The sequence below is a fragment of the Lissotriton helveticus genome, chromosome 6 (genome assembly GCF_964261635.1).
Source record: "Lissotriton helveticus chromosome 6, aLisHel1.1, whole genome shotgun sequence".
Taxonomy (NCBI): domain Eukaryota; kingdom Metazoa; phylum Chordata; class Amphibia; order Caudata; family Salamandridae; genus Lissotriton; species Lissotriton helveticus.
Window position 1 is genome coordinate 1274739721 of NC_136067.1, and position 26700 is coordinate 1274766420.

Genomic DNA, 26700 nt, shown 5'->3' on the forward strand with positions numbered 1-26700 from the left:
ATTCTCCCTCACCAGGCAGAGCACAGCATCATGATCCCGGTAGTTGAGGAGTCTGGCAATGATTGGCCGGGGCGGAGCTCCCTGTGGAGGGAGAGCCGCTAGGGATCTGTGGGCGCACTCCACCAACAGCATAGAGGATAGATTTTCTACTCTAAACAGGGTTCTTAACATATCTTCCACATACTGCTCAATCGGGCCAGTGCTGGTAGATTCTGGTATTCCCATCATTCTCAGGTCATTATGGCGGGACCGCGCCTCAAGATCTTGATCCTTGGCCTGTATCACCGGAAACACTTTTTCCATATTATGAAACTTGGAGGTGACAGCCTGGAAGTAGTCTTCTGCTGCCGTTATGCGCGGGGTTTGTTGGTTTAATTTTGCTGCCATATTGTCCATGTGGATATGGAGTGTCGATTTTCCAGTCTAGTGACTGTAAATTTTTCTGCATGAAAAGTAATGTGTTTTCCAGGTTTGTTACGCTGGAGGACTCAAAGGAGAGGTATCTGAGCGTAGTCACCGCTCACAGGCGCAGAGATAGTGCAGCGTACACGCTTGCTTCCTCACCCCTTTCACAGAAGATTAATGGGGCTCCTGCAGGTGGAGTGGAGCCACTGGTAAGATCCCGGATTTGGGGGACTACCTGCTACTGGTGACTGCTTCATTCTCTGTGAGGTGGGTACACTTTGGCACAGAGATCAGCTGCTCGGCGCTATAGGAAACACTAGTCACTACTACGGACTACGAATAGATTGGGGTAAAAACCCCTATACAACAGCCCCCCCCCCCGCCTAGTGACGGCCTGCAAGCTTAATTCAACATGGGGAAGGCGGACAAGGCCCAATCAGGATTAACATTTGAGTCTTGGCAACTCGCCAAATACCACCTGGATGCTCTCTCAGACCCACTGTGAAAACAAGCATTGGAAATGCAATAGGTCTCGCATTAGAAAAGTTGGAGCTATTGGTCTTGTAAATGATTTTTTTTTTTATTTATGTGTTGTTTTTGAAAATAGCTAAATTAATAGCTTTGTCATTTACAATGCCAATAGTTATAACTTTTGCAAATGTGACACCTATAGCATTTGTAATGCAACATGTTTTGTATTTACGTGACTTAGATGTATTGATATTACAAATAACAATGGCTTTTAATTTTTGTAAATAATTAATACTTAAATAATTTATTTAATTTATAATGGCAATAGCTTAAACGTTTGTAAATAACTTTTGTGAAGATTATGTTCAGTGTATTTTATTGTGACAAAAATCCAAGAACATTGCATTTGCACCTACACACACACAGAGCCACACACATATAGATGTGGTGGTGGTGGATCTGGGGGATGTGGTGGTGGTGGATCTGGGGGATATGGTGGTGGTGGATGTGGTGGTGGTGGTGGTGATGGTGGATGTGGTGGTGGATGTGGTGGTGGATGTGGATGTGGTGAAAGTGGTGGTGGATGTGGTGGTGGAAGTGCTGGTGGTGGATGTGGTGGATGTGGTGGTGGAAGTGCTGGTGGTGGGTGTGGTGGTGGTGGATGCGGTGGTGGATGAGGTGGCGGATGTGCTGGTGGTGGATGCGGTGGTGGTGGATGTGGTGGTGGTGGATGTGGTGGTGGATGCGGTGGTGGATGCGGTGGTGGATGTGGATGCGGTGGTGGATGTGGTGGTGGTGGATGCGGTGGCGGATGTGCTGGTGGATGCGGTGGTGGTGGATGCGGTGGTGGATGCGGTGGTGGATGTGGTGGTGGATGCGGTGGTGGATGCGGTGGTGGATGCGGTGGATGTGGTGGATGTGGTGGTGGTGGTGGATGTGGTGGATGTGGTGGTGGTTGTGGCGGTGGATATCATGGTGGATGTGGATGTGATGGTGGATGTGGTGGATGCGGTGGTGAAGTGGTGTTGGATGTGGTGGTGATGGTGGATGTGGTGGTGGTGTTGGATGTGGTGGTGGTGGATGTGGTGGATGTGGCGGTGGTGGATGTGGTGGTGGTGGATGTGGCGGTGGTGGATGTGGCGGTGGTGGATGTGGCGGTGGTGGATGTGGTGGTGGATGCGGTGGTGGTGGATGTGGTGGATGTGGTGGTGGGGAGAGAGTGGGCAGGGCTTCAAGTCCATACTCCAATACAGCATAGCAGTGCATGGGCTGACCAGGCTCGACCTATTAAATGAAATTAGAAGAGAGAAGTACGTTGGGAGTAGATAACAAAGGAGTAAAGGGAAGAAAAGTCGGGAGAAAGAATGAGTTACGGAGAAGGAGGGCAACATAATGATTCAAAATTAAAAGTACGGAGGATATGGAATGTGGAGGTGACAGCTGGCAGGAACGAGAGGAAAGTGAGAGATGTCTCTTTCTTTATAAATAACTTTTCGAGCTGTGGATAGAAGCATCACAGAATTTGAGTGAACGCGAACGTTGTCTATTTTTTCAGCTCTTAGAGCGTGCACTCTTTCTCGACATTAAAGCCTTGCGGACCCTAGTGAGAGTGACTTGTTTTGAGTTTCGTTCAAAGCCACTTTGCCGCCGTCTGCATTGGCTTCACAGTACATATAGCTCAACTTTAACAACTCTGGCTAGTCCCCCAAAAATATGGCTGGTGTGCTGAAGAGTGAAGAAGGTGACGTTGTTCGTGTGCCAGCAGGAGAGGTCCGCAGTTGTGCGTCTCCTCCCTCATCATCTGGCTCCTGGAGGAGGGTTAGCGGCTCTCGTGATGTCCTCGGGCAAAGGGAGGAGGGTGGGAAGAAGCCGGGGGGAGGGAAGGAAGGGGGAGGAGAGGCGGGATGTATTTTCAAGCTTTAAACAAGGGGCGGAGCGAGGGGGAGGTGTGCTGGGAGAGAGTGGGGAGGGGAAGAGCTGCTGGCGGAGCATCCTTGTTATGGGCGATGTGTTGCTGTAAAGTGGATTATAGGCTGATCGACTAAGAGTCGGCAGGCTGGGGAACAGATGCTGCTGGGGAACGGATGAGGGGAGGTGCTGGCGGCTGGGGAGGCAGGGGGCGGAGAGCAAGGGGCGGAGCGGGAAGAGCTGCAGAACAAAATAGTGTGTAACTTTCTTTCTTTACCGAGCAGTTTATGCAATCTCTACAAGTTGCGCTATAAGAATCTGGGAAATTTTACGCATGTCCAGCTGATGCCTGAATTCCGTGCTGTATGCTAGAGTGCTGGGGGGGAGGTGGCGGAGCGGGAAGAGCGTCGTGAGGGGAGAGGGCGGAGCAGGAAGAGCTGCTCTCGGCAGGCTGTGTCAGTGTGGAATGCTGGCGGCTGGGGAGGCAGGGGGCGGAGCGAGGGGGAGGTGTGCTGGGAGAGAGAGTGGGGAGGGGAAGAGCTGCTGGCGGAGCATCCTTGTTATGGGCGCCCTCGGAAACATGCCCCGTTCTGTGAGAGGAATCGGTGTGGAGAGCAGAGGCTTCCGCCAACAGATGGGTAGGAGAGACTGAAAGCTATCGGGCAGGGGCTGTGCTGGAGGCGACTTGCAACCAAAGAAGCCGCACTGTAAATTTTCCGCATGTCCAGCTGATGCCTGAATTCCGTGCTGTATGCTGGAGGGGGAGGTGTGCTGGGAGAGAGAGTGGGGAGGGGGCGGAGCGGGAGGAGCGTCGTGAGGGGAGAGAGAGTGGGGAGAGGGCGGAGCAGGAAGAGCTGCTCTCGGCAGGCTGGGGAACAGATGCTGCTGGGGAACTGATGAGGGGAGGTGCCCTGAAGAAATGCGACACGGCAGGCAGGGGAGGGGGCGGAGCGGGGGTGTGGGAGGAGTGCGGCTGAGGGAAAAGACATGCAAGGCAGGCGGCTGGGGGCATGTGCACGCGCTTTTAATGTCAATGCGCATGCGCATTGAGCTTGAATTTCACGGGCACTGCAAGGAATCGCCATCGATTCCTTGCAAGTTGGTTAAAGTCTGTTTAAGCCCCCATAGTCTCACAAGCTCAATGCGCATGCGCATGGACAGGCGAGACCTAAAAAAGGATCTGGGTGGTATCATTCAGGATCCCCCGGGGCCAGCCGCATTACGGTCTTCTTGATCTTGGCACCCTGTGCACCATCTTGTGCCTTGCGGTCACATAATACTACTGGGCATGCAGGCCTCACCTTTTCTTCTTCGGGGGTCCACAGATCAAATACTCAGGCCTGTGTGCTCCGCAAGGAAATACCGCTCTCCTCGCTCAGCAGATGGCCCCTTTTGTTCTCAGTCTTTCAGTCAATGACTGCCCCCAGGGCCTCCCGGTGCAGCATTGGTCCGTTCTCACCTGCAGGTCGGGCGGATAAGACGTCTGCTGCAGCTCCGCTCCCCCAGTGCAGCCCGGCTCATCCCAGAGGATCACCAGCCCACTCTCTCCCTGCAGTCTCCGCCCCGCACCCGGGGAGTGCCCTTCCTAATTGTTGGCAGCTACACGGCACATGGGCAGCCAACTTGATCTCACCGACACGTCAGCGTCCCCCCACTTCTTTTTTAAGGACTTGTGCCCTGGGTATGCTTCTGCTCACAACGTGTTGCTCTGGGATCGTCGTTCTTTCCCACACACTCACCATCCAGGGCGAATGCAGCCAATACGGTGGATTAAGGTCGGATGAATATTCCCGGCCATCAGATCAATACTTGAGTGCGACCATCTTGCTCTGAGCTCTCTGGCACCCCCTTCGTCCCCACCAGTGATCTTACTTATGAGGCAAGCATACAATTCTCGAAGTGGGAAAATGTGCATGCATTTGAGAAACAGAATAAAAGCAAAAAATATGTAGTTGGGTGGAGGACCCACAATGGAAGTGCGAATAACGGAATTATGTAGGAGTAGAACCGTCTACCAGTGTACACAATAAAACAAAACAGTGGCCCCTAAAGATGGACGTGTGACCCTCTACTTTCTTGGAGAAAATTCAGTTCTCCTTGAAATTTCAGGAAATCTCCACAAGAGGGCAGGATGAGGGTTTGGGGTTTGGTCGGTCCTGAAATAATGCCTGTGGAAAAAAGATATGATGTTGCTACTAGAGTGGCACCCTCTTGTAATGTGGCAACGGATATACCTTCTAATGAATTACAAAAGCAATTATTGTATTACAACAAAAAGTAGGAAAGCATGACTGTAAGAGAGTGAGTTTATTTTGCAGTAACCCCCCCCACTTTTTGCTAAATTTTTTACACACTTTGACTGAATGTATCCTAGGTCCGTGCCAATCAGGTTCCCTGTGTTCTTCCCCAAAGCTGCCCCTTTGTCTCCACATTTGGCACTCCTCAGGCCCACATGTAAATCTCTTGTAAAAGGTACCAATGGTACCAAGGGCCTTGTGACCAGAGAGGGTTTCTAAGAGCTGAGCATGTATTTTGCCACCCTTAGAGGAACCTTACCTAACACATAAACACAGCCATTGCAGACTGGGTGTTTGTTTTGGTACAGACAAAACCGAGCTGTCAACATGGTACACATCCCTGTGTGCCATGTCCACAAACTCAGCCTGTGGGATAGGTAAGTCACCCCTCCAGCAGACCTCACAGCCCTAATGCAGGGTGCACTATACCACAGGTGACTTGTGGGGCATATTGCTCATGCAATATGCCCCATACGTGTCTAAGTCCATTCTTAGACTTGTAAGTGCAGTGAAGACATATTGAATACCTCGGCTGTGAGTTTGTCATTACGGACTCCACAGTTACATGATGACTTTACTGAAAGCTAAGTAGTTTGGTACCATACGTCTCAGCACAATAAGGCTGCACTGATGCTAGTGTTGGATTTATCATAAAATGCACTCGAGGGCATCTTAGAGCTTCCACCTGAAAAACAACCAACACACTATTGTATAGCTGACTGGTCTGTACCGGCCTGCCACAGACAGAAATGCTTCTGACCCGCTGAAGTGACAGCCCTGTGTTCTCGTGGCCCAGGAACAAAGCCTGCTTGGGTTGAGTTGCTTCATACCTACCCCCTAGCAGGAGCAGCATTCAGGGTGGTGAGCATCAAAGGCTTCCTTCCCTTTGAAATGCTAGCCAGGTCCTCTCTAGCTAGTGGAGATGCCCGCCTCCCCTGACCAAGCCACACTTTTAGCGGCAAGGTCGTGGGAAAATTAGTAGACGGGAGAGGTGTGTCCCCTCTCAGCCAGGAACACCCCTAATGTGTCCAAAGCTGAAGTGATCCTCTTCTTAGGAAATCCTCCATCTTGAATGGAAGGATTTTAGCCAATCAGTTTAGGGGATGCCTTTTGGGAAAGGGACATACAAAGGGTGTAGTCACCCAAAAGGCATAGTAGCCTGTTGGCTACTACCTGCCAGTACCCGTAACACCCCTAAGTTCGGTATTTAGGGACACCCCGGAAACTTGATCTGTAAATTCCTGCAGCCAAAGAAAAATTAATAAGATGCCGTGCAGCACAGCTTGAAGAAGACGACTGCCTTGGCCCCAGCACTCCTGGCCTGTCTCCAGCTTGAACAGCCTGCAAAGAAGACAATGCCTGTCCTGTGGCCAGCAACTTCCAAGAACCCCATGAAGACTGACACACTTCAATAAATACCAGATCTCTTTAGGACAGCAGTTCTGTCCAGAAAACACCAACTTCAAGGACTCCAGATCCAGGTTGATCCGCAACTTCTGCCCACTCTGCACCTGATGCCCAAGGCCAGAGTCTGAGTGGCTCACCTGCTCAGTGAAGTCCAACATTGTTTGACCTCTACTGAACTCCATGAAGTCACCTGCAGCCTCAACACGAAAGGCCCCCTTGACTGTGACCGGCTCCGGTAAAGAGAATGCAACACTAAATAGCACCCCTGCATCATCAGCCCCCGACCTCGGGGGTTCCCAGCCGATGGTGCCCAGACCTTTCCCAACATCCCAACTTACCCATCCAGTGTGTAGTCACCTTCATCCATCCTCTTGGCCCGAGGCTGCAGCCTCTTTGTGCAACTGAGATCCACCATTCTTTTGCATTGCGGATTTGCACCCTGCACCCGGCCACCGCTGGTGATGTAGCTTTGGTGCTCTACCCCTCCTTGCATCATCCGACACCTCTTTTTACTACACCGATCCCCTAAAACAAACCTTTCTAAACTCTCCCCTCTGACTCCTTCCCTCCAAAACTCCTTTTTACTCACCCAAAAGCCTCTTCCTACTGCTAAGACCTAAAAAAGAAAAATCCTTCACTCTTTTATCCCTCCACTATCCTTTTCAATCAGAATTAACAGACTAACATGTTCACTTCTCAAATTCCATATTCAACTATACTAATATACTGCCCAAATAACTGAATAACATGTCTACTACTAAAATTACTTCATATTTATACTATACTAATTTTCAACACTAATCCTTTATGGGTTCCGGAGTGGCGCGCTACTCGCCAAAAAAGCGCTTCAATGCCCATCAGGGGTAACAAGTGCTATATGAATGCAAATCTTTCTTCCCCTTTTATCCATCCGCTATCCTTCTCACTCCAAGTAACAGACTAATATCCACCACTGAAATTACCTCATATTTCACCATAATAATTCACCACTAATCCTTTATAGGCTTCCTGAATAGCATGCGTCAACAAGCGAGCGATAAATAAATACAAACCTTTGTCCTCCTCTATCCTTCTGCTATCATTCCAAATCCAAATAACTGACTAACCTATCCACCACTTAAAATGTACTTGCATGTTTCACTATACTAATTCAACACTAATCCTCTATGGGTCCCGGAGTAGCGTGCTACCTGCCGAAAAAGCGCTTTGACGCCTCGTCAGGGGTAGTAAGCGCTATATAAATGCAATTACAATACAATACAATACAATGTATCAGATAAATGCAAAGTTATTTTCGGAGCGCTAATGATGCGGTGATGTTTTAGAGTGAAACTGACACACGGGACGACTCTGGAGTGGCTGGGATTGAAGCCTAATCTAGGTCATGGGGTTTGAGCAGTGTGGTACGCGATTAATCGATCTCCACGGCTAGTCGCTTCAAAGTTGAGAATAGAACTAAGGCACCTGTTGCAAATGGTTGCCTCCAGCGTTTTGCTGTGATATCCTAAACTGTGGAGCCTCCAATTGGTAAACATTTGCCATTTGAAAGGAATTCAACATTAATTCCTCAAACTAATGATCAGAAAAAGGTTCATATAAATAATTAAGGCTTTAGCTTGCTATATTGAACGAATAAAGCAGTGAGTAGCAGGAAACTCACCCATAACTATCACAAGGCTGCAATGTTGATTGTGGCAAATAAAACAATGCACAACGGTCTGCACATCTGATTCCTGTGCAGGAACATTCGTTGGAGGAATTCATGTTGAATTATTTTCTTAACTTCCAAGCTTTGTTGCAACTGAAAAAATTGGACATTGCTACCAGAATGTAGTAGGTTTTGAAACATAGCACTCTCCTTGTGAATTAACTTAGCTATTAAGTCCATATCAGAATTCACACATCAAAAATATTCGGAATCGTTATTCAGCCTGGTATTTTGTAGAAGCAAATTACTTACAGCCTTGAAATATGAATTGTAAACTTACTTTCCCGAAACTGGATCAGTTGTTAGAACCCAGCCTTGATACTCATTTTTTTCATCCGCGGTGACTTTAACTTCCTTGTTGATATATTCTTGCCATTCCAGTGGTGTTGTATTGCACCACTCAGCCATCGTTCAATCTTGATACAAAATTAGCAGAAGCCAAGAAAAAAAAAAAGGAACAATTTTTTTTTAGAGATCATCCATTTAATGTACCTGCAACCTTCAATCGCACATTTTATCATTACTGTAGAGAGCTTAGGCTGCGTTGTCATACCAATCTTTTTTTTTTTTTTTTTTTTTTTTTTTTTTTAACTATAGCTGAAATGGGAATGTATCAGTCAAAGATAATTTTTTTGGGGCTACAATGAAAAGAGAATTGCCTGCTGGGGCTTGGGCTTATTAAGTATTTGGATTGTGAACAGTGGACACAAAGTTGCCTTGCAATTATAAAAAGAAACTTGTATATTCGGTCAAGGTCATCCAACTCAATGCATCACATTGAGACATAAGTCAAGTCATGTAGCTTACACCAATAAACAAGTTTCTCTGTTACGCTGTTTGCATCTCTCACACGGGATCGTGTCAAGATTTCAGAATTGATTAGTTCATATCTCTACTATTTGAGAATTTGCAATTTTCAGCAGTCTTTAATTAAATGAGAATAACACTTAACCCTGCTCGGTCTTGCAGCTTTTCCCATGTGCATCATCCTTGTGCACCATGCTAGTATTTATTACCTCTGCTTCTGCCCATGCCTGAAAAAATGTTTTAGCAATGACGCCTCCCTCTGTGGAGGTTCTGAATATATCTAGGATTTGTGTTCTTCCTATTGCCAACGAGAACAAAAGCCACATTTCTGCTTCAAGTTCACATTTTTTGGCAGCAACACCAATCTTGCAATCCTTTCCATGGGATCCCTAGACCTATGTAGCCAACAGCTGTTTGTACTCAAAGAAATTGTGCTGGATTATACACATTTTGGCACCTTTAATGAAGAAGTACAGAAGAAAGATACATTTAATGTATGTAATGATAGTGTGTGACTTTAAACCTGTTACAGGGGACTGTTTAAAATTTGTTGGCAAGCCATAATATGCTTTCAGACTGTCAGCTCTTTGGAACAATCAACTATTTATCTAGAGTTAGGGGCTTCCGCATCCTCCCCTATTGTTTGATCCACCCACAGGTCCATCAGTGCCTTTAGGGTACATACCTCTTGCGTATTTCTATGAACACCCATAATGTGCCTCGACTGCCATAGCTAATCTGCAGTACAGAAGAAGATGCCATCTGTAGTATCCTTGGTATTTCCAGTGACCCTCCCACCCTCCCCCCCTTATATCAAATTTTTTTATTCGGGTATGTATGTCCCCACATACACTGAACTAAGCGACCTCATAATAATTTAACTAATTGATAAGTTGCTGATCATTCCACTCAAAGCATATTATTTGCCTGTGTATTTTGGGCTCATATGCCAATACAGAGCCTTTTCGCTGAGATCATTATAACATGCAGAACACAAGTTTCAATCCTATCAGGGGTTTCTCAGCAGTTCATCTTTTTGAAATTGCTAAAATGAATATACTTTTAAGGATGAAAAATGTAAAAAACAATTATTGTGTACTGTTTTATTGATATGAATAAACAGTACAACGAGAAAGACTAGCTAATTTGCGATTTACATTGCTCCAAAACCCACAGTGGTTTATGAAACAAGGTATTATAGATTTTTTTTCCAATGGACCAAAATCATCCACATAGGGTACACACATTAGGTAAGACTACAAAACATCCAGAAAGCCTCAAAAGTATCGAAATACACCAGTTAAGGTATTTTCTGGGGTGGGGGAGCGGGTGGGGGAGCATACAACTCCAAGAGATACACAAATATGTTAACTCTCCCTGAATAAGGGATGGTGTCACGTCATGTGTTTTTGGTATTAGTGATCAATGACTATGAGTTAAGGTTTTGTGTAGAAGCAGAATTTAGGTCAGCAGTTTTTAGATATATTTAGTTTTCAAGGTTGTAAGTCTCCTCCTATAGACTTACTGAAATTAAATGAATGTCAGTGGCTAAATAAGAAGAGTTATGTAGAGCACAGTCAAGATTTGCTCAGTATAAACAAGTATTCTTCAAAATTGGGTAGAAACGCGTTTATGCAAGGAATATTGTATTTCCTCTGAATATATGAATCTCACTTTATGGGCTGTTCAATTCATATATGTTCAGTTCATGCCTGTGAATGTGATGTTATGAAAATATTGTGCAAATACACATTCATTGACATAATTTTGCATTAATTAGTCTTACTGTACATTCTTTACAACAACTCGTCATTCATAGATGTGATTTCATTTTGCTAGGGCAAATGGACATGGTTTGAATTTATCTACGTTTCTTTTTCCAAATGTACATTTGTTTAGGGTCGGTTCTATATTTTTCAGCAAGCTAATGTGGCAGACTTCAGCTTTGTTATAACATACTCATAATAGCAATCAAACTCACATTGCCAATGACATTATGGAGAACTGGGCACATCCTGTTTTCAGACTGTCATCAAATAGGATTGTGCTCCTTCAGTGTACGCCTAGATAAATACGCCTTGAACATGTTTAAAGTATGGTTCAAAATGATTTTGTGTGCATGGGTTGCTAGGTCAAATTGAATCAAACAATTTAGAGATTTGCGCGTGAAGGTGTTCCAAAAAGAAGCTTGTTAAAACAGTACTCAAAAACACAAACCAAGCGCGAGTTAAACTATTAAGTCCTTGGTCAAAGTTCAGCAAACGTCCATTCTTTAAGTACATGTGTTTTCCAAGGGGCTCCTCTAACTTTTCGTGAAATTTAGTCACAAAGTTCAAAAGTAATAGGCAAAAAAATGATTTTGTCATCCCTATAGAGGATGTACCATGAGGTTAGTACAGTAATGCTACTGTGTCAATATGCCTATGTTCTACAAATAACAAGCAGTTGTGAATTATCAGGTTCAGGTTCAAATTATCGATATAACACCGATAGGTTGTGGTAACAAATAATAGCTTCCTTATCTTTTTTGTTGTCAGTTAAAAGTCATAAAAATACACATTACAATATATATTTATAAAAGGCACATGCACTTAGGACCGTGTAGATACAATAACCATACACGTTATTCTTACGGCTATAACTGCTTATTGGTTACTCGAAGACTGCACTTTAATCATTTTACCTATTCACTGGATTTTAGCCAACAGCAAGGCTTTTATTACTATTGTAAGTGTACAATGGCCATTTGCACACACACTGAATATTTGATTTTTTAATCGGAGTTTGCTATTTGTAATGTTTTTTAGTAACTAAACAAAGTTTTGAACTGAACTACAAGTTAGAAACAGAAAATAAATTACTACACACATGTAGGATACAAACGTCCTTTTCTCATAAGCGCCTTTACATAATCCATAGTCTCGTGATGGCACATTCTTTTACCCTGGTTTAAGTTTAAGAGTAATCACCCTGGCAAACGAGGCATAAGAAATTACTGTGGCTAGGATCAATAGTAGATCCATTTTAGGATATGATGTCACGGCTACCTTATAGTTGGTAATTCCATAGATTTTAAGTGTAACTGGCCACTTCTTACTGAAGGTGCCGGTTTTAAAGCAAAAATGTATAAAGTGTATAATTGTGTCCCTGCCATTTTTATTTTGTTTATTTTAGGGTTTTATATAGTGCAAACTACACCTGAAGATATCGCGTATCAGAGCCCTTACATAGCACTAGTTTCGTTACACAAGGACACATTCAATTTCTTTTTTTTTATGCACGGTGGAGATTACATGATTTGCTAGGAAATCACAGGATGTTGAGCGTCGTTGATGAGGCTCGAACCCGGTTCCCCAGCTTCGACGTCGCCCGCTCTAGCCGTAAGGCTACATCCTCGCCATTGTGTCACACTGACTCATTACATATTGAGTGGTATTCAGTTTGACTGTATAAGCATATATTGCTAAAGTAATCAATCTAAACATATAATGTATGTCATGCTTCTGAAGTAATCTATTCTAGATATGATTCAAAGCCAGTCTTCACATTAACAGCCAAGTATGAAGCTTCATGTGTTATTTTTGAGCATTATCTCACACTCTGTAAACCGGTATTTTCTCAATTACCCTTACAGTGCTTGAACATATAAAAGAAGATTTTGCTCCCAAATTCGCACAGCCTATTCCCGCTCCGGTACTTTTAACATTCTCTGCAACGGTCTCTTATAAGACCCCTAACAATATGACACCATGAAAGGATTCTAGATAAGATTTTGCTAGGTGGTTCCTGAAAAACCTTCCAGAGTAGAAGGTTGAGCATAGTGCAATTATACTACAAATGGTTAATACCCAATTGTAATCTTAAGGGCTCTAAAAGTGTACCAGACCCATGATGCAGGGTAAAATCACAAAATAACTTAGTTTTTAGAACAATCTAGATAGGATCATGACACCACAACTTAGCGCTGTAAATTGTTGCTCCTACAACAATTTTGTAAAATGCAAAGTCCGGTTTGCAGCCAATTTCTTTCCTTACATCATAGTATGCTTCATGGTACTCGGAGAGTTTTCTTTTTGCTGAGCCCAAGTAAACCACAAATCCAAATGTACTCCCAAGTTGTTGAAATAGGTAGCCTGTTCTAGTATTTCATTGTGAATAGAAAATGTTGTAATAAGGGTTTTCTACATGTCAATGACCATTTATTTCTGTGTGTGATATCTTTCAAAACTCTAAAGTAGGCTGTTCACAGACATTCTGTCAATGATAGCAATACTGTGTCACCTGCAAACAACTAGATCGTGATATTTTCATTGCTCAACCTTGAAGCATCAAGTTTTAGGTTTACTTGTCGGTCTCCCATATCATTCATAAACAAACAAAATAAAAGAGGGGCAATAGGAAAATTCTCAGTGGGCGCTCCAGTTTTTCCATATCAAACCTTTTCTGTTTGATCGTCCAATCTTTGTAATGTCATTATTAAGACATTATTTTATTTACTTATATAGCACACATCCAGCAAGTGGCATACTGGTGCAGGAAGCTAAAATAGAGACAAGTCAAGAGTTAGATCAACAAAAAAAACGAAAGATTTTAAGTGCTTGCATTGCAGCCCGTAATTCTGAACAGCCCTCGGGGACAAGTCTTTCCAAGCTTTGAGACCTAAATGAGGCAAATACCAACTCCCAGAACATGTCTTCTAAACACTCAGGACATGCAGTATCAAGTTAGAACTGAAATGTAGATTGCAAGAGGATTGAGGCAAAGCAGCAGTGGTGGTGGTGCAAGACTACGGGTAGTAGACACATGATTAAATATTCTCAATCAAAAGATCTTCTGAACAGACATTTTTGGATGCTATAGCATTGTTTCTTTAGAGCATGATCTGGAAGATGTTACAGTAGTCCAGCCGTGAGAGCACCCATGCAGAGGCCAACTGAGGGTAATGATTCACAGGTACAAACAAAAGAACTTTACCAAGAGTTTTAAGTATGCCAAAACATGAAGAGGAAACACCACTAATCTGAGCCTTGAAAGGAGGACTCGAGAAATCATAAAAACCTGCAGGTCTAGTGCCTTAAATAATCTGCTCGACCTATTTGTAATGCTCTTGACCAATACACTGGTTTCAAATTATTTGATCGTGGGCAAATAATTTAATTAATTGCCCTGCCATTTTCTTCATTATCACATGACAGCCCCTTCAAATGTGCAAGTTCAGCATGCCTACCTTACAAAAAACTCTTCTTTGATTTAAAAGACGAAACTTTTTCCCCCATTTATAATACAAATCTAGCCATCTACATATAAAATACATATGACCCCTGACTTGCCTCTTCGTTCATTAACAGCATTTCCATCAGGGCGGGGCCAGGAATGTTTCTCAAACGATGTTCAAAAACTATCTATTTTAATAAATACATAACTAAACCATGAAATGGTAGCACACCGTTATTTGTAATCAGCAGATTTTATTGAAATGGCCACAAACTTTCCCACTGACATGAGGCTTTACTGATACAACTGTATAGTGTACAAACAATGTTTGGAAATGGAGTTTCTGCAATATGTGTCATTTGCACATCATCAAGTAAAGTGTGCTGGTTTGTTTTGCTCCTATTTAACTCTGTTTGCTTCACACTTCTTAATTGCAAAACATTTGCTTTTGTAATTTCCAATACATTTTGAAATATTTGTAATATTAATTTACAGGTTATGTTTTTAAATGTTATGTACTCGAAAAAACATAACTGACATCTTTGGACAGCTCACTAGACAAAAACATCCAACTCTAATAAGAGAGAGAAAAATAAACCTCATTTTCCAAGCGGCAATTAGTTAAAAGACAAACTGACATTTGACCTCATTTTTTTGAACAGACAGCAAATGTGTCAAGATAAAACCAAGATGATTTAATGGCATCTTTATTGCACTTTCTGAATGAACAGAAGACCTGTTCCTTTCCAGCATACAATTACTCTGACTAGTAGGTGCTAAAAATAGCCTGACCCGATAGATTTTTACAAGCAATTGCGAGTGCACGAGTAGATTTTTCGAAGCCTGCTTGAAAGAAAGATCTAAATCCAAGTGGACTCAGATTTGACTCGGAAGAAATAAGTGGTGGAGTATCCAGCTCTGTAGGAGAGAAGGAATTGTGGCATATAGGTTTTGAGTGTTTAAAAGCATCAATTGGTCTTACTGGGATTGAGCATCAAAAATCTGGTGGCCTTTCAGGCTTGCACTTTGAGCAATTATGGTTTGATTGAAGCTTCAAAATGGCCCATAATTCGGCTCAAATGTCTACGTTGAAACCTGACTTTAGATCTTTAAAAATCATAAGGAGCAGAACACTCCCAAGTAGAGCATATTTAGAACTAACCATTTGGAGTTTGATTGCCTGGCCTACTGTACCTAAACTATGCTAAATTTTGCCTGGATATTAGTAAGGATGTTTGTAAGTCAACACATCCATACAATTCTGTATATGGTTTAACAAAACATGACTGCAAATAACAAAACATGACTGCAAATTCTGGCAATTCCACCAGCAGGAAAATGGGTTTGCTTATGGCAGAGTTACATCACTCCTTTTTATGTCTCGGCCTAGCGATGGCTGCGCTTGCGCAGTCTCGCTGGCAAGATTTTATGGTTTTTATGTATGGGGGCTTGAACCCGCCCCTCTTCTCCATTGGCTGGCTTCCTAAACGGAGGCCAGTCATTGGAGGAGAGGGGCGTCACTCAGTTCAAGACGGGATTCGGGGGTGTGTTTTTGGTGTTCTTTCTCTCCCTGACGTCATCGTAACAAAGCACACCCCTCATCACGCTGCCTGCAAGCTCAAGTCGGCTCTCTGATTGGTGTTCCTTATTAACCAATCAGAGGGCCGACTGGCGCGTGCAGGCAGCGTGATGAGGGGCGTGCTTTGTTACGATGCAGGCAGAGTGTGTAGTAGTTTGACAACCATCAAACGGCATCTGTGATACGAGGCCAGTAGTGTGTGTGCTCTACACCGCTACAGTGTGTTACCTAAATAGACTTTTCAAGTGGGAATAAAAAAAAATACACACACAAAAATTATCGTGCGCAACCCACAACCTCCGAGAAGCAACAGGCAGGAGCAGTGCGCTTTTTCTGGCTGAAAATCCCGGCCTCCCCCTTCTCTCCGCATGGTACGTCCCGCCCCTTCAACTCTGTGCTGGAGGGGGAGCCGGACCTGCTGCTCCGACCCTGCCTGAAGCGTACTCGTGTTTAAAAGGATCGATCGGCGGGCTGGGTTTAAAGCCCAGGCAGGACCTGTCGGGCTCGCCTCCTGCTGCAGCAGCGTGCACTGTGCAGGCCGGCGGGGAGCGTCAAGCCCGGGCCGTCCCAGAGGGTTCCTGGACTGGAGGCTCCAGGGTCGTGCTCGCCGCGGAGGCTCACAGCGCACAGGCTGCAGTGCAGTGGGTCACGGCGGACTGGGAGCGGGGGGGGGGGGGGGGGGGTCAGGGTTCACTCACTGCCGGGGCTCAGGGTGCATGCACCAGGGAACAGCGCGTCCGGAGTAGAATGGACTAAGTGCTCAGGTTCTGGGTACATCAGCTGACGGTCCACAGTGGCATTCATTGACTGAATGCTGAGGTTTAGGGTACACACTTACAGCTCACTGACTGAGGAGAGGAAAATAATCTGAAGTTTACTCTCCTTTACGCCTTTTTTTTTTTGCGCAGTTTACGCCTGCATTCGAACACTGCTCTCCACAGCTGATCCTGATTTTTGAGTGAGCACTGCACCTGCGGCACTGCTTCCTTTCAGCTTCCACTTTCTTGGGGCACGCACGCCAGGTGGCCTGATTTGGACACTACTATTTCTGACACGGATTGTGGACTCTCACATTAACTCCGACTGTTCTGAACTCTAGTATCGCCTCCATCCTGTTTCTGCACGCATTCTGGACTCTCACTTTCTCTTCACGATAGTCGGCCTTTATACATCTTCATCCACGGAGTTTAGAGCAGTGGCCAAACCTGCGCGAGTTTGGGACGCCGATCCCCACCTGCAAGTGGTTTGGACAGGAATCGCCAGCTTGCGCGGGTTCTGGGCACAGTTATAACCTGTGCGCATCTAGGGGCATGCGATAAACCTAGTGGGGGTCGAAAGGTTGATCACCCCTGCCTGCGCTGGTTTCAGACCCTACGTGCTCCCTGAGCTGGTTCTGGACTCTGGCCCCATGGAGTCCGCGGTGCCCTTCAGCAGTGAGATCGCGGACCTGAGCAGCCAGGACGCGCAGTCGGTGTGCGAGGCACTGGGCTGCTACGAGGAGTCACTGCGCGGGGCGGGAGATCCATGTGGACATCCAGGTGTTCAAGCACGGGGTGGAGCGGCATCTGGAGGACGTGCTGCGCCTGGCCGGGCCCCTGCTGCGCACCGTCTCCGACCTGCAGCAGGAGAACAGCAGCCTCCGCGTGCAGGTGCTGCGCCTGGCAGAGCAGGTGGAGCGCCTGGCCCGGTGCGCGGGGCTCCCGGAGGAGGCCGGGGGCAGCGGCCTGCCGGGCTCACCGGGCACACCTGGGGATAAGGTACCAGCATCGTTACCCTTAACTCTCTGCACCTCCGGGGGCACCCTGCCTGGCTTTCCCTGCACCCCCGGGGGCACCCTGCCTGGCTCTCCCTGCACCCCCCGGGGGCACCCTGCCTGGCACTCCCTGCACCCCCCGGGGGCACCACGCTCAGATCCCCGAGCGTCCCCTGGAGGAATCTGCCTGGCTCACCCTCTATGTAAATGTGGGATACTTGTAAAGCGCACTGTTACTCTACCCGAGTGTCCTGGCGCTGTAGACCGCTGGGGAACCCGTCCTGGTTTTCCCTGTGAGATGGTCCCTTTCTGGGTATCTCCAGGGTGAAAACCAGGCATCCCCTGCGTCTGTGGGGGGCCGTTGTAGAGATGAGGCAAGCTTAATGCCCAGAGTTACCGAGTGTGTTCCCTGGTTAGAGTAGGCACTGAGGCGAGAATTATCAAGTCAGTTGACCCTGGTCCAAGACCCTGCCGCGTCGGGAATTGAACCCTGGTCCCGGGCCGTTCTCTGCTTACAGGTCTGCCGCCTCTAACCAGTGGGCCACACCTCTCCACCTCTCTCCTCTTGTGGGCTCAATGCCCAGCACGCCATGGACACCCCCGGGCAGCCTGCCCGGATCTCCCGGAGTGGCGTCTGCAGGGGGCAGTCTCCCAGGCTCCCCGTCTACATCTCAGACCTGGTTCTCCAGTCACGCCCTGCTGTCAGTGTCCGGGAAGGCGCAGGTGTGTGGCTGTGTATTGATACTTATACTTCACTTTTAATTGTAACAATATGCTTTATTCACACATAAAAATATGGTTGTGTTCGTGGCAATCCCCCACAAACAACAAATAAAAGCATATTTTGTGCTGCCCTTTAAATGTGCATGTTTTGATACAGACATATGACTACATCATTTGCTGAGCAAAGAAAGGTTTAGGGTATGATCCAGGGCAATGTAAAGATGCTGAGCAGGTGAGACTCACTGTTGCCGATGGACGTCATATAGGGGTCGCAGCTGCGATCACTGGCATGACCCTTGTGACCCCTGGCACTGCCTTTGTGACCTCTGGCTTCAGAGGTGGGAAAATCAGTGCCAGGAACATGGGCGGCAGTGGTTCCGCCCCCACTTTCCTTGTTTTCTGTCAATTTTATATTACACTAATAGTGAATAATATACCATTATTCACTATTTGTATAATAAAAAAATGGAGTATAATTAGCTTGCATATGACTCAGCCTGGAGCAGAGGTAAGTGAGTGCTTGCTGGTGAGAGTATAATTATGTGAGTGTGTGTGTGTGAATGTGTGTGTATTTGATGTGTGAGCATATGTGTGTCAGTGAAAGGAAAGGTCAAATGATATGTGATGTCACTTCCCCATCTGCTAAAATGTTGGTGAATTGACGTTCATGCTTCTGCTGCACAGCATATTTTGTTTTCCCCCATGGTAAGGGGTCACAATGGTTTGATGAGCTAGGACGTGCCAAGCTGACAGGCAGCAGAGGAAGCTGACAGGAAGCAGAGGTGTTGACCGCAGGACGTCTTCCTGCATCTCACGGTACATGGAAGACAGTCCGATGGAGATGAAAGCATGCCCAGCCTCTTATTACTGGTGTACGTGCCCACCCGAATGTCCCTCAAAACCAGGGCGTGTATCTCTGCACACAAAATAACACTACTTTTCTCTTTCCGCATTCGCGGCATTTTAAGGCGGGGAGGTTGCGCGGGTTGAACAGAGAGCAGAGCCCCCACCAGTAATCACAGTTGTCAAATACTTTGAGCCTGCGGGACTCGGTAACACTTCTTCCAGCTCCTCTGGCACGGGGTGCAGCTTCTTCGGGCTTTGTGCTGAATAATTTGGAGGGGGTCACTCAGGAGGCTGTTGTGATGGTGAGGAGGGCGAGGGACAGGGACTTGGGGGAGACTGGAAATCAGAGTGTTGATAGTACTTTGTCGTTAATATTAAAGTAGTTGGAATAATGTTGTTATCGGGCATGCTACTACATAGTAGTTAAGACTTAAAGACTACTCAAAAATGCCCGCCCTGTCGCTTACTTGCGGTACACGTCGCTTTGACGAAGGCAATATTATCACGCTTCACTCGCTAACATCGATTTTTCTGAACCGCCGCGCTCTGTACAGGCTTTCTACGACAGTTGTTGCCTTTGTCCTTCCTCTGTGTTTATGGTACTGGAGCGGAAAGATGGCGGCTTCCGGCAAACAGTGACTGAGGGGCCTGGGATTTGGGTAAATTGTGTCTTGTAAGACCCGGGTAGTGATTTCCCATAGCAATTGGTCAGAGGTCTTGATGGAGAGAGGAAAGAAAAAAGGGGAAGGATTTGAGGCGATAATATTCTTGTCTCTTTTTGGAGGACGTTATTATTCATCACCAGGCATGGCATTTTACCATCCCTCCTCAAGACATCAGCCCGGAATCCCTCAAGACTGGGCGTTTTTTTAAGGAGGGCATCTGTACCGTTGTCTTCTGGGGTGAAGCGTGAAGGGAGTAGTGACGTTTTTAATACGATTTGCATGGCATTCATTCCTTGGGGCTACTTGACCAGGTTATTAATAAATATCTTATACATGTGTGTGTGTGTGTGTGTGTGTGTGTGTGTGTGTGTGTGTGTGTGTGTGTGTGTGTGTGTGTGTGTGTGTCTGTGTGTCTGTGTGTGTGTGTGTGTGTGTGTGTGTGTCTGTGTGTCTGTGTGTGTGTGTGTGTGTGTGTGTCTGTGTGTGTGTGTGTGTGTGTGTGTGTGGCTCTGTGTGTGTGTGTGTGTCTCTCTCTGTGTGTGTGTCTCTCTCAGTGTGTGTGTCTCTCAGTGTGTGTGTGGCTCTGTGTGTGTGTGGCTCTGTGTGTGTGTGGCTCTGTGTGTGTGTGGCTCTGTGTGTGTGTGGCTCTGTGTGTGTGTGGCTCTGTGTGTGTGTGGCTCTGCGTGTGTGTGGCTCTGCGTGTGTGTGGCTCTGCGTGTGGGTGTGGGGCTCTGTGGGTGTGGGGCTCTGTGGGTGTGGGGCTCTGTGGGTGTGGGGCTCTGTGGGTGTGGGGCTCTGTGGGTGTGGGGCTCTGTGGGTGTGGGGCTCTGTGGGTGTGGGGCTCTGTGGGTGTGGGGCTCTGTGGGTGTGGCTCTGTGTGGCTCTGTGGGTGTGGCTCTGTGTGGCTCTGTGTGTGTGTGGCTCTGTGTGTGTGTGGCTCTGTGTGGCTCTGTGTGTGTGTGTGTGTGGGGGTCTCTGTGTGTGGGGCTCCGTGGGTGTGGGGCTCCGTGGGTGTGGGGCTCCGTGGGTGTGGGGCTCCGTGGGTGTGGGGCTCTGTGTGTGGGGGGGGGCTCTGTGTGTGGGGGGGGCTCTGTGTGTGTGGGGGGGCTCTGTGTGTGTGGGGGGGGCTCTGTGTGTGTGGGGGGGCTCTGTGTGTGTGGGGGGGGCTCTGTGTGTGTGGGGGGGCTCTGTGTGTGTGGGGGGGCTCTGTGTGGGGGGGGGGCTCTGTGTGGGGGGGGGCTCTGTGTGGGGGGGCTCTGTGTGGGGGGGCTCTGTGTGTGTGTGGGGGCTCTGTGTGTGTGTGGGGGGCTCTGTGTGTGTGTGTGTGGCTCTGTGTGTGTGTGTGTGGGGCTCTGTGTGTGGGGGGCTCTCTGTGTGTGTGGGGCTCTGTGTGTGTGTGGGGCTCTGTGGGTGTGGCTCTGTGTGGCTCTGTGTGTGTGGCTCTGTGTGGCTCTGTGTGTGTGTGGCTCTGTGTGTGTGTGGCTCTGTGTGGCTCTGTGTGTGTGTGTGTGTGTGGGGGTCTCTGTGTGTGGGGCTCCGTGGGTGTGGGGCTCCGTGGGTGTGGGGCTCCGTGGGTGTGGGGCTCCGTGGGTGTGGGGCTCCGTGGGTGTGGGGCTCTGTGGGTGTGGGGCTCTGTGGGTGTGGGGCTCTGTGTGAAATGAAAAGAAGTTTTATAAAGCGCGATTGCTGCCCTGGGGCGTCCAAGCGCTAAAGAAAATGGTGCTACCTGATGAAAACGGTCGACAGGGGGGTTTTAGTCAGATTTATTAAAAAGAATAGTTTTTAACTGTTTACGAAATGAAGACAGATTGGAGTTGGATCTGAGATAGAAGGGGAGTGAATTCCACATTTTGGCTGCGTTATAAGAAAACGACCGGCCTCCTGATCTTGATCTCCTAATTTTGGTGACTGTGGCAAAAAAGGCATGAGTAGAACGAAGCTGTTTATTGGGAAGGTACGGAGTGATTAAAGAATGATTAAATCACCGGACCTGTTTTCCAATAAGCCTGATGAGAAATACACAGGGATTTAAAATTAATTCTCTCCCTGACAGGGAGCCAATGTAGACTCCTCAGCCCAGGCTTAGCTGAGAGCCTACGGGGGAGCTGAAGCAGCGTTCGCACGGCACAGTTCTGAATTAACTGAAGTTTCCGTAAAGTGTACTCAGGGGCTCCTAGATAAAGGGCGTTGCCAAAGTCGAGGCGAGACTGAATCAGACCTTGAACCACCATTTGTTTGACCTCGAAGGGCAAGAGGGGGAGAATCTTCTTGATAAGTCTGAGCAGGCCAAAACAAATGGCTGATAGCCTGGTTGCCTGGCTGTTAAAAGTGAAGGACCTGTCCAGCCAGATACCAAGGCTTTTTATGGTATCTTTGGGTATTGGTGGAGGGCCCAGAGAAGGAGGCCATATTGAGTTAATCGTAGGGGCAACGGAGCCGCCGAGGAGCATAAGTTCCGTTTTGTCTCCATTGAGTTTGAGACATGAGGCAGTCATCCACTTTTTGACTTCCTCTAGGCACCCCCCAGATCAACCTGTGCTGATTGACAGTCTCGCTGTGTAAGAGAAACCACTAGCTGAGTATCGTCCGCATATGTGATGATCTTAATACCATAGGGACGGACAATCTCAGCCAGTAGTCTCATATATATGTTGAACAACGTAGGGCTCAAAGATGAGCCCTGCGGTACCCCACAGCCTAGGGATCTACTGAAAGAGACAGTATCGCCTTCAAATACCTGAAATGATCTGTGTGTGTTGGGCTCTGTGTGTGTTGGGCTCTGTCTGTGTGTGTGTTGGGCTCTGTCTGTCTGTCTGTGTGTGTGTGGGGCTCTGTGTGTGGGGGGGGGCTCTGTGTGGGGGGGGGCTCTGTGTGTGTGGGGGGGGCTCTGTGTGTGTGGGGGGGGCTCTGTGTGTGTGGGGGGGGGCTCTGTGTGTGTGGGGGGGCTCTGTGTGTGTGGGGGGGGCTCTGTGTGTGGGTGGGGGGCTCTGTGTGTGAGGGGGGGCTCTGTGTGGGGGGGGGGCTCTGTGTGTGGGGGGGGCTCTGTGTGTGTGGGGGGGGCTCTGTGTGTGTGGGGGGGCTCTGTGTGTGTGTGGGGGGGCTCTGTGTGTGTGGGGGGGGCTCTGTGTGTGTGGGGGGGGCTCTGTGTGTGTGGGGGGGGCTCTGTGTGTGTGGGGGGCTCTGTGTGTGTGGGGGGCTCTGTGTGTGTGGGGGGCTCTGTGTGTGTGGGGGGCTGTGTGTGTGTGTGGGGCTGTGTGTGTGTGTGGGGCTGTGTGTGTGTGGCTCTGTGTGTGTGTGTGGCTCTGTGTGTGTGTGGCTCTGTGTGTGTGTGTGGCTCTGTGTGTGTGTGTGTCTAGGTGTGTGTGTGGCTCTGTGTGTGTGTGTGGCTCTGTGTGTGTGTGTGGCTGTGTGTGTGTGGCTGTGTGTGTGTGTGTGGCTGCGTGTGGCTCTGTGTGTGTGTGTGGCTCTGTGTGTGTGTGTGTGGCTCTGTGTGTGTGTGGGGGGCTCTGTGTGGGGGGCTCTGTGTGTGGGGGGCTCTGTGTGGGGGGGGCTCTGTGTGGGGGGGGCTGTGTGTGGGGGGGGGCTCTGTGTGTGGGGGGGGCTCTGTGTGTGGGGGGGGCTCTGTGTGTGGGGGGGGCTCTGTGTGTGGGGGGGGGCTCTGTGTGTGGGGGGGGCTCTGTGTGTGGGGGGGCTCTGTGTGTGGGGGGGCTCTGTGTGTGTGGGGGGCTCTGTGTGTGTGGGGGGGCTCTGTGTGTGTGGGGGGGGCTCTGTGTGTGTGGGGGGGCTCTGTGTGGGGGGGGCTCTGTGTGGGGGGGGGCTCTGTGTGGGGGGGGGCTCTGTGTGGGGGGGCTCTGTGTGGGGGGGCTCTGTGTGTGTGTGGGGGGCTCTGTGTGTGTGTGTGTGGGGCTCTGTGTGTGGGGGGCTCTCTGTGTGTGTGGGGCTCTGTGTGTGTGTGGGGCTCTGTGTGTGTGTGGGGCTCTGTGTGTGTGTGGGGCTCTGTGTGTGTGTGGGGCTCTGTGTGTGTGTGGGGCTCTGTGTGTGTGTGGGGCTCTGTGTGTGTGTGGGGCTCTGTGTGTGTGTGGGGCTCTGTGTGTGTGTGGGGCTCTGTGTGTGTGTGGGGCTCTGTGTGTGTGTGGGGCTCTGTGTGTGATGAATGAAATGAAAAGAAGTTTTATAAAGCGCGATTGCTGCCCTGGGGCGTCCAAGCGCTAAAGAAAATGGTGCTACCTGATGAAAACGGTCGACAGGGGGGTTTTAGTCAGATTTATTAAAAATAATAGTTTTCAACTGTTTACGAAATGAAGACAAATTGGAGTTGGATCGGAGATAGAAGGGGAGTGAATTCCACATTTTGGCTGCGTAATAAGAAAACGACCGGCCTCCTGATCTTGATCTCCTAATTTTGGGGACTGTGGCAAAAAAGGCATGAGTAGAATAAAGCTGTTTATTGGGAAGGTACAGAGTGATTAAAGAATGATTAAATCACCGGACCTGTTTTCCAATAAGCCTGATGAGAAATACACAGGGATTTAAAATTAATTCTCTCCCTGACAGGGAGCCAATGTAGACTCCTCAGCCCAGGCTTAGCTGAGACCCTACGGGGGAGCTGAAGCAGCGTTCGCACGGCACAGTTCTGAATTAACTGAAGTTTCCGTAAAGTGTACTCAGGGGCTCCTAGATAAAGGGCGTTGCCAAAGTCGAGGCGAGACTGAATCAGACCTTGAACCACCATGTGTTTGACTTCGAAGGGCAAGAGGGGAAGAATCTGCTTGATAAGTCTGAGCAGGCCAAAACAAATGGCTGATAGCCTGGTTGCCTGGCTGTTAAAAGTGAAGGACCTGTCCAGCCAGATACCAGGGCTTTTTATGGTATCTTTGGGTATTGGTGGAGGGCCCAGACAAGGAGGCCATATTGAGTTAATCGTAGGGACAACGGAGCCGCCGAGGAGCATAAGTTCCGTTTTGTCTCCATTGAGTTTGAGACATGAGGCAGTCATCCACTTTTTGACTTCCTCTAGGCAGCCCGCCAGATCAACCTGTGCTGATTGACAGTCTCGCTGTGTAAGAGAAACCACTAGCTGAGTATCGTCCGCATATGTGATGATCTTAATACCATAGGGACGGACAATCTCAGCCAGTGGTCTCATATATATGTTGAACAACATAGGGCTCAAAGATGAGCCCTGCGGTACCCCACAGCCTAGGGGTCTACTGAAAGAGACAGTATCGCCTTCAAATACCTGAAATGATCTGTGTGTGTTGGGCTCTGTGTGTGTTGGGCTCTGTCTGTCTGTGTGTTGGGCTCTGTCTGTCTGTGTGTGTGTTGGCCTCTGTCGGTCTGTGTGTGTGTTGGGCTCTGTCTGTCTGTGTGTGTGTTGGGCTCTGTCGGTCTGTGTGTGTGTTGGGCTCTGTCTGTCTGTGTGTGTGTTGGGCTCTGTCTGTCTGTGTGTGTGTTGGGCTCTGTCTGTCTGTGTGTGTGTTGGGCTCTGTCTGTCTGTGTGTGTGGGGGGCTCTGTGTGTGGGGGGGGCTCTGTGTGTGTGGGGGGCTCTGTGTGTGTGGGGGGCTCTGTGTGTGTGGGGGGCTCTGTGTGTGTGGGGGGCTCTGTGTGTGTGGGGGGCTCTGTGTGTGTGTGTGGCTCTGTGTGTGTGTGTGGCTCTGTGTGTGTGTGTGGCTCTGTGTGTGTGTGGCTCTGTGTGTGGCTCTGTGTGTGTGTGGCTCTGTGTGTGTGTGTGGCTCTCTGTGTGTGTGTGTGGCTCTCTGTGTGTGTGTGGCTCTCTGTGTGTGTGTGGCTCTCTGTGTGTGTGTGGCTCTCTGTGTGTGTGTGGCTCTCTGTGTGTGTGTGGCTCTCTGTGTGTGTGTGGCTCCGTGTGTGTGTGTGTGGCTCTGTGTGTGTGTGTGTGGCTCTGTGTGTGTGTGTGTGGCTCTGTGTGTGTGTGTGTGTGTGTGTGGCTCTGTGTGTGTGTGTGTGTGTGTGTGTGGCTCTGTGTGTGTGGCTCTGTGTGTGTGTGTGTGGCTCTCTGTGGGTAGCTTTTTGTAGGTGGCTCTATGTGTGGGTGGCTCTATCTGTGTGAGGGTGGCTCTGTGTGTGTGTAGGTGGCTCTGTGTGGGTGGCTGTGTGTGTGTGTGGGTGGCTCTATGTGAATGACTGTGTGGGTGGCTCTGTATTTGTGTGTGGGTGGCTTTGTGTGTGTGGCTCTGTGTGGGTGCAAATGCAATAGGTCTCGCATTTGCGAGCGATTAAGCTATTAGCATTGTAAATGACAATGCCATTTATTTATATGTTTTAAAAACCAAAACATAAATAAAAATAATGTCATGAGCAATGCCAATAGCTCTAACTTTAACAATGCAGAGACCATTGCATTGTAAATGCTTGTTATGGAGTGGGATGATAGTTGCTGACTGCTAAGATCTATGGATGTTATCATTAGGGACAATAGCACGGACTACTTTATGTTAAACTTTGGTCTGAGATGGGGAATATCTGTGAACAGCAGCGGATTGGGAATCTTTCAAGTGGTGTTAGAGTCCAGGAATACCAGGGTGTTTGTAGTATGCCTTGAGCGGTTTCTTTCGACTATTGACAGATAACAGATGTTGTTAGACTACTTAATGGTACTCATTTTGATCAACTTCAGAAAGAAAAAGGCTAGGTGGATAAGATGGGTTCTGAGCCTGTGAACATGGTATCAAGCAATGGCTCAATGGCTCAATTAATTGACACAGGTATCTCTCCCCTACTAAATGCTATAATTCTGACAAATTAAAACAATCTTGGATATCACTAAATATTTTGCTACCAAAAAAATACAAGTTTAAGTGGAGACCTGGTTGGTCGAGTACCTTTATCATGTTGCTCTACCAATAGGTCTATTAGCAATTATATATATATATATATATATATATATATATATATA

General features: G+C 47.8%; 1 protein-coding gene across 3 annotated transcripts in view; it reads right to left on the reverse strand.

Moving 5' to 3' along the window:
• The window catches only part of GEMIN6 (gem nuclear organelle associated protein 6), a 95126-nt gene that overhangs the window by 19479 nt on the left and 48947 nt on the right, over positions 1 to 26700 (reverse strand). For all 3 annotated transcript variants that reach the window (XM_078649014.1, XM_078649013.1, XM_078649012.1), the window contains exon 2: positions 8477 to 8612. In XM_078649014.1, coding sequence (XP_078505140.1) covers positions 8477 to 8604 — 128 coding nt within the window. In that variant the 5' untranslated portion in view covers positions 8605 to 8612. The remainder of the gene's footprint in view (positions 1 to 8476; positions 8613 to 26700) is intronic.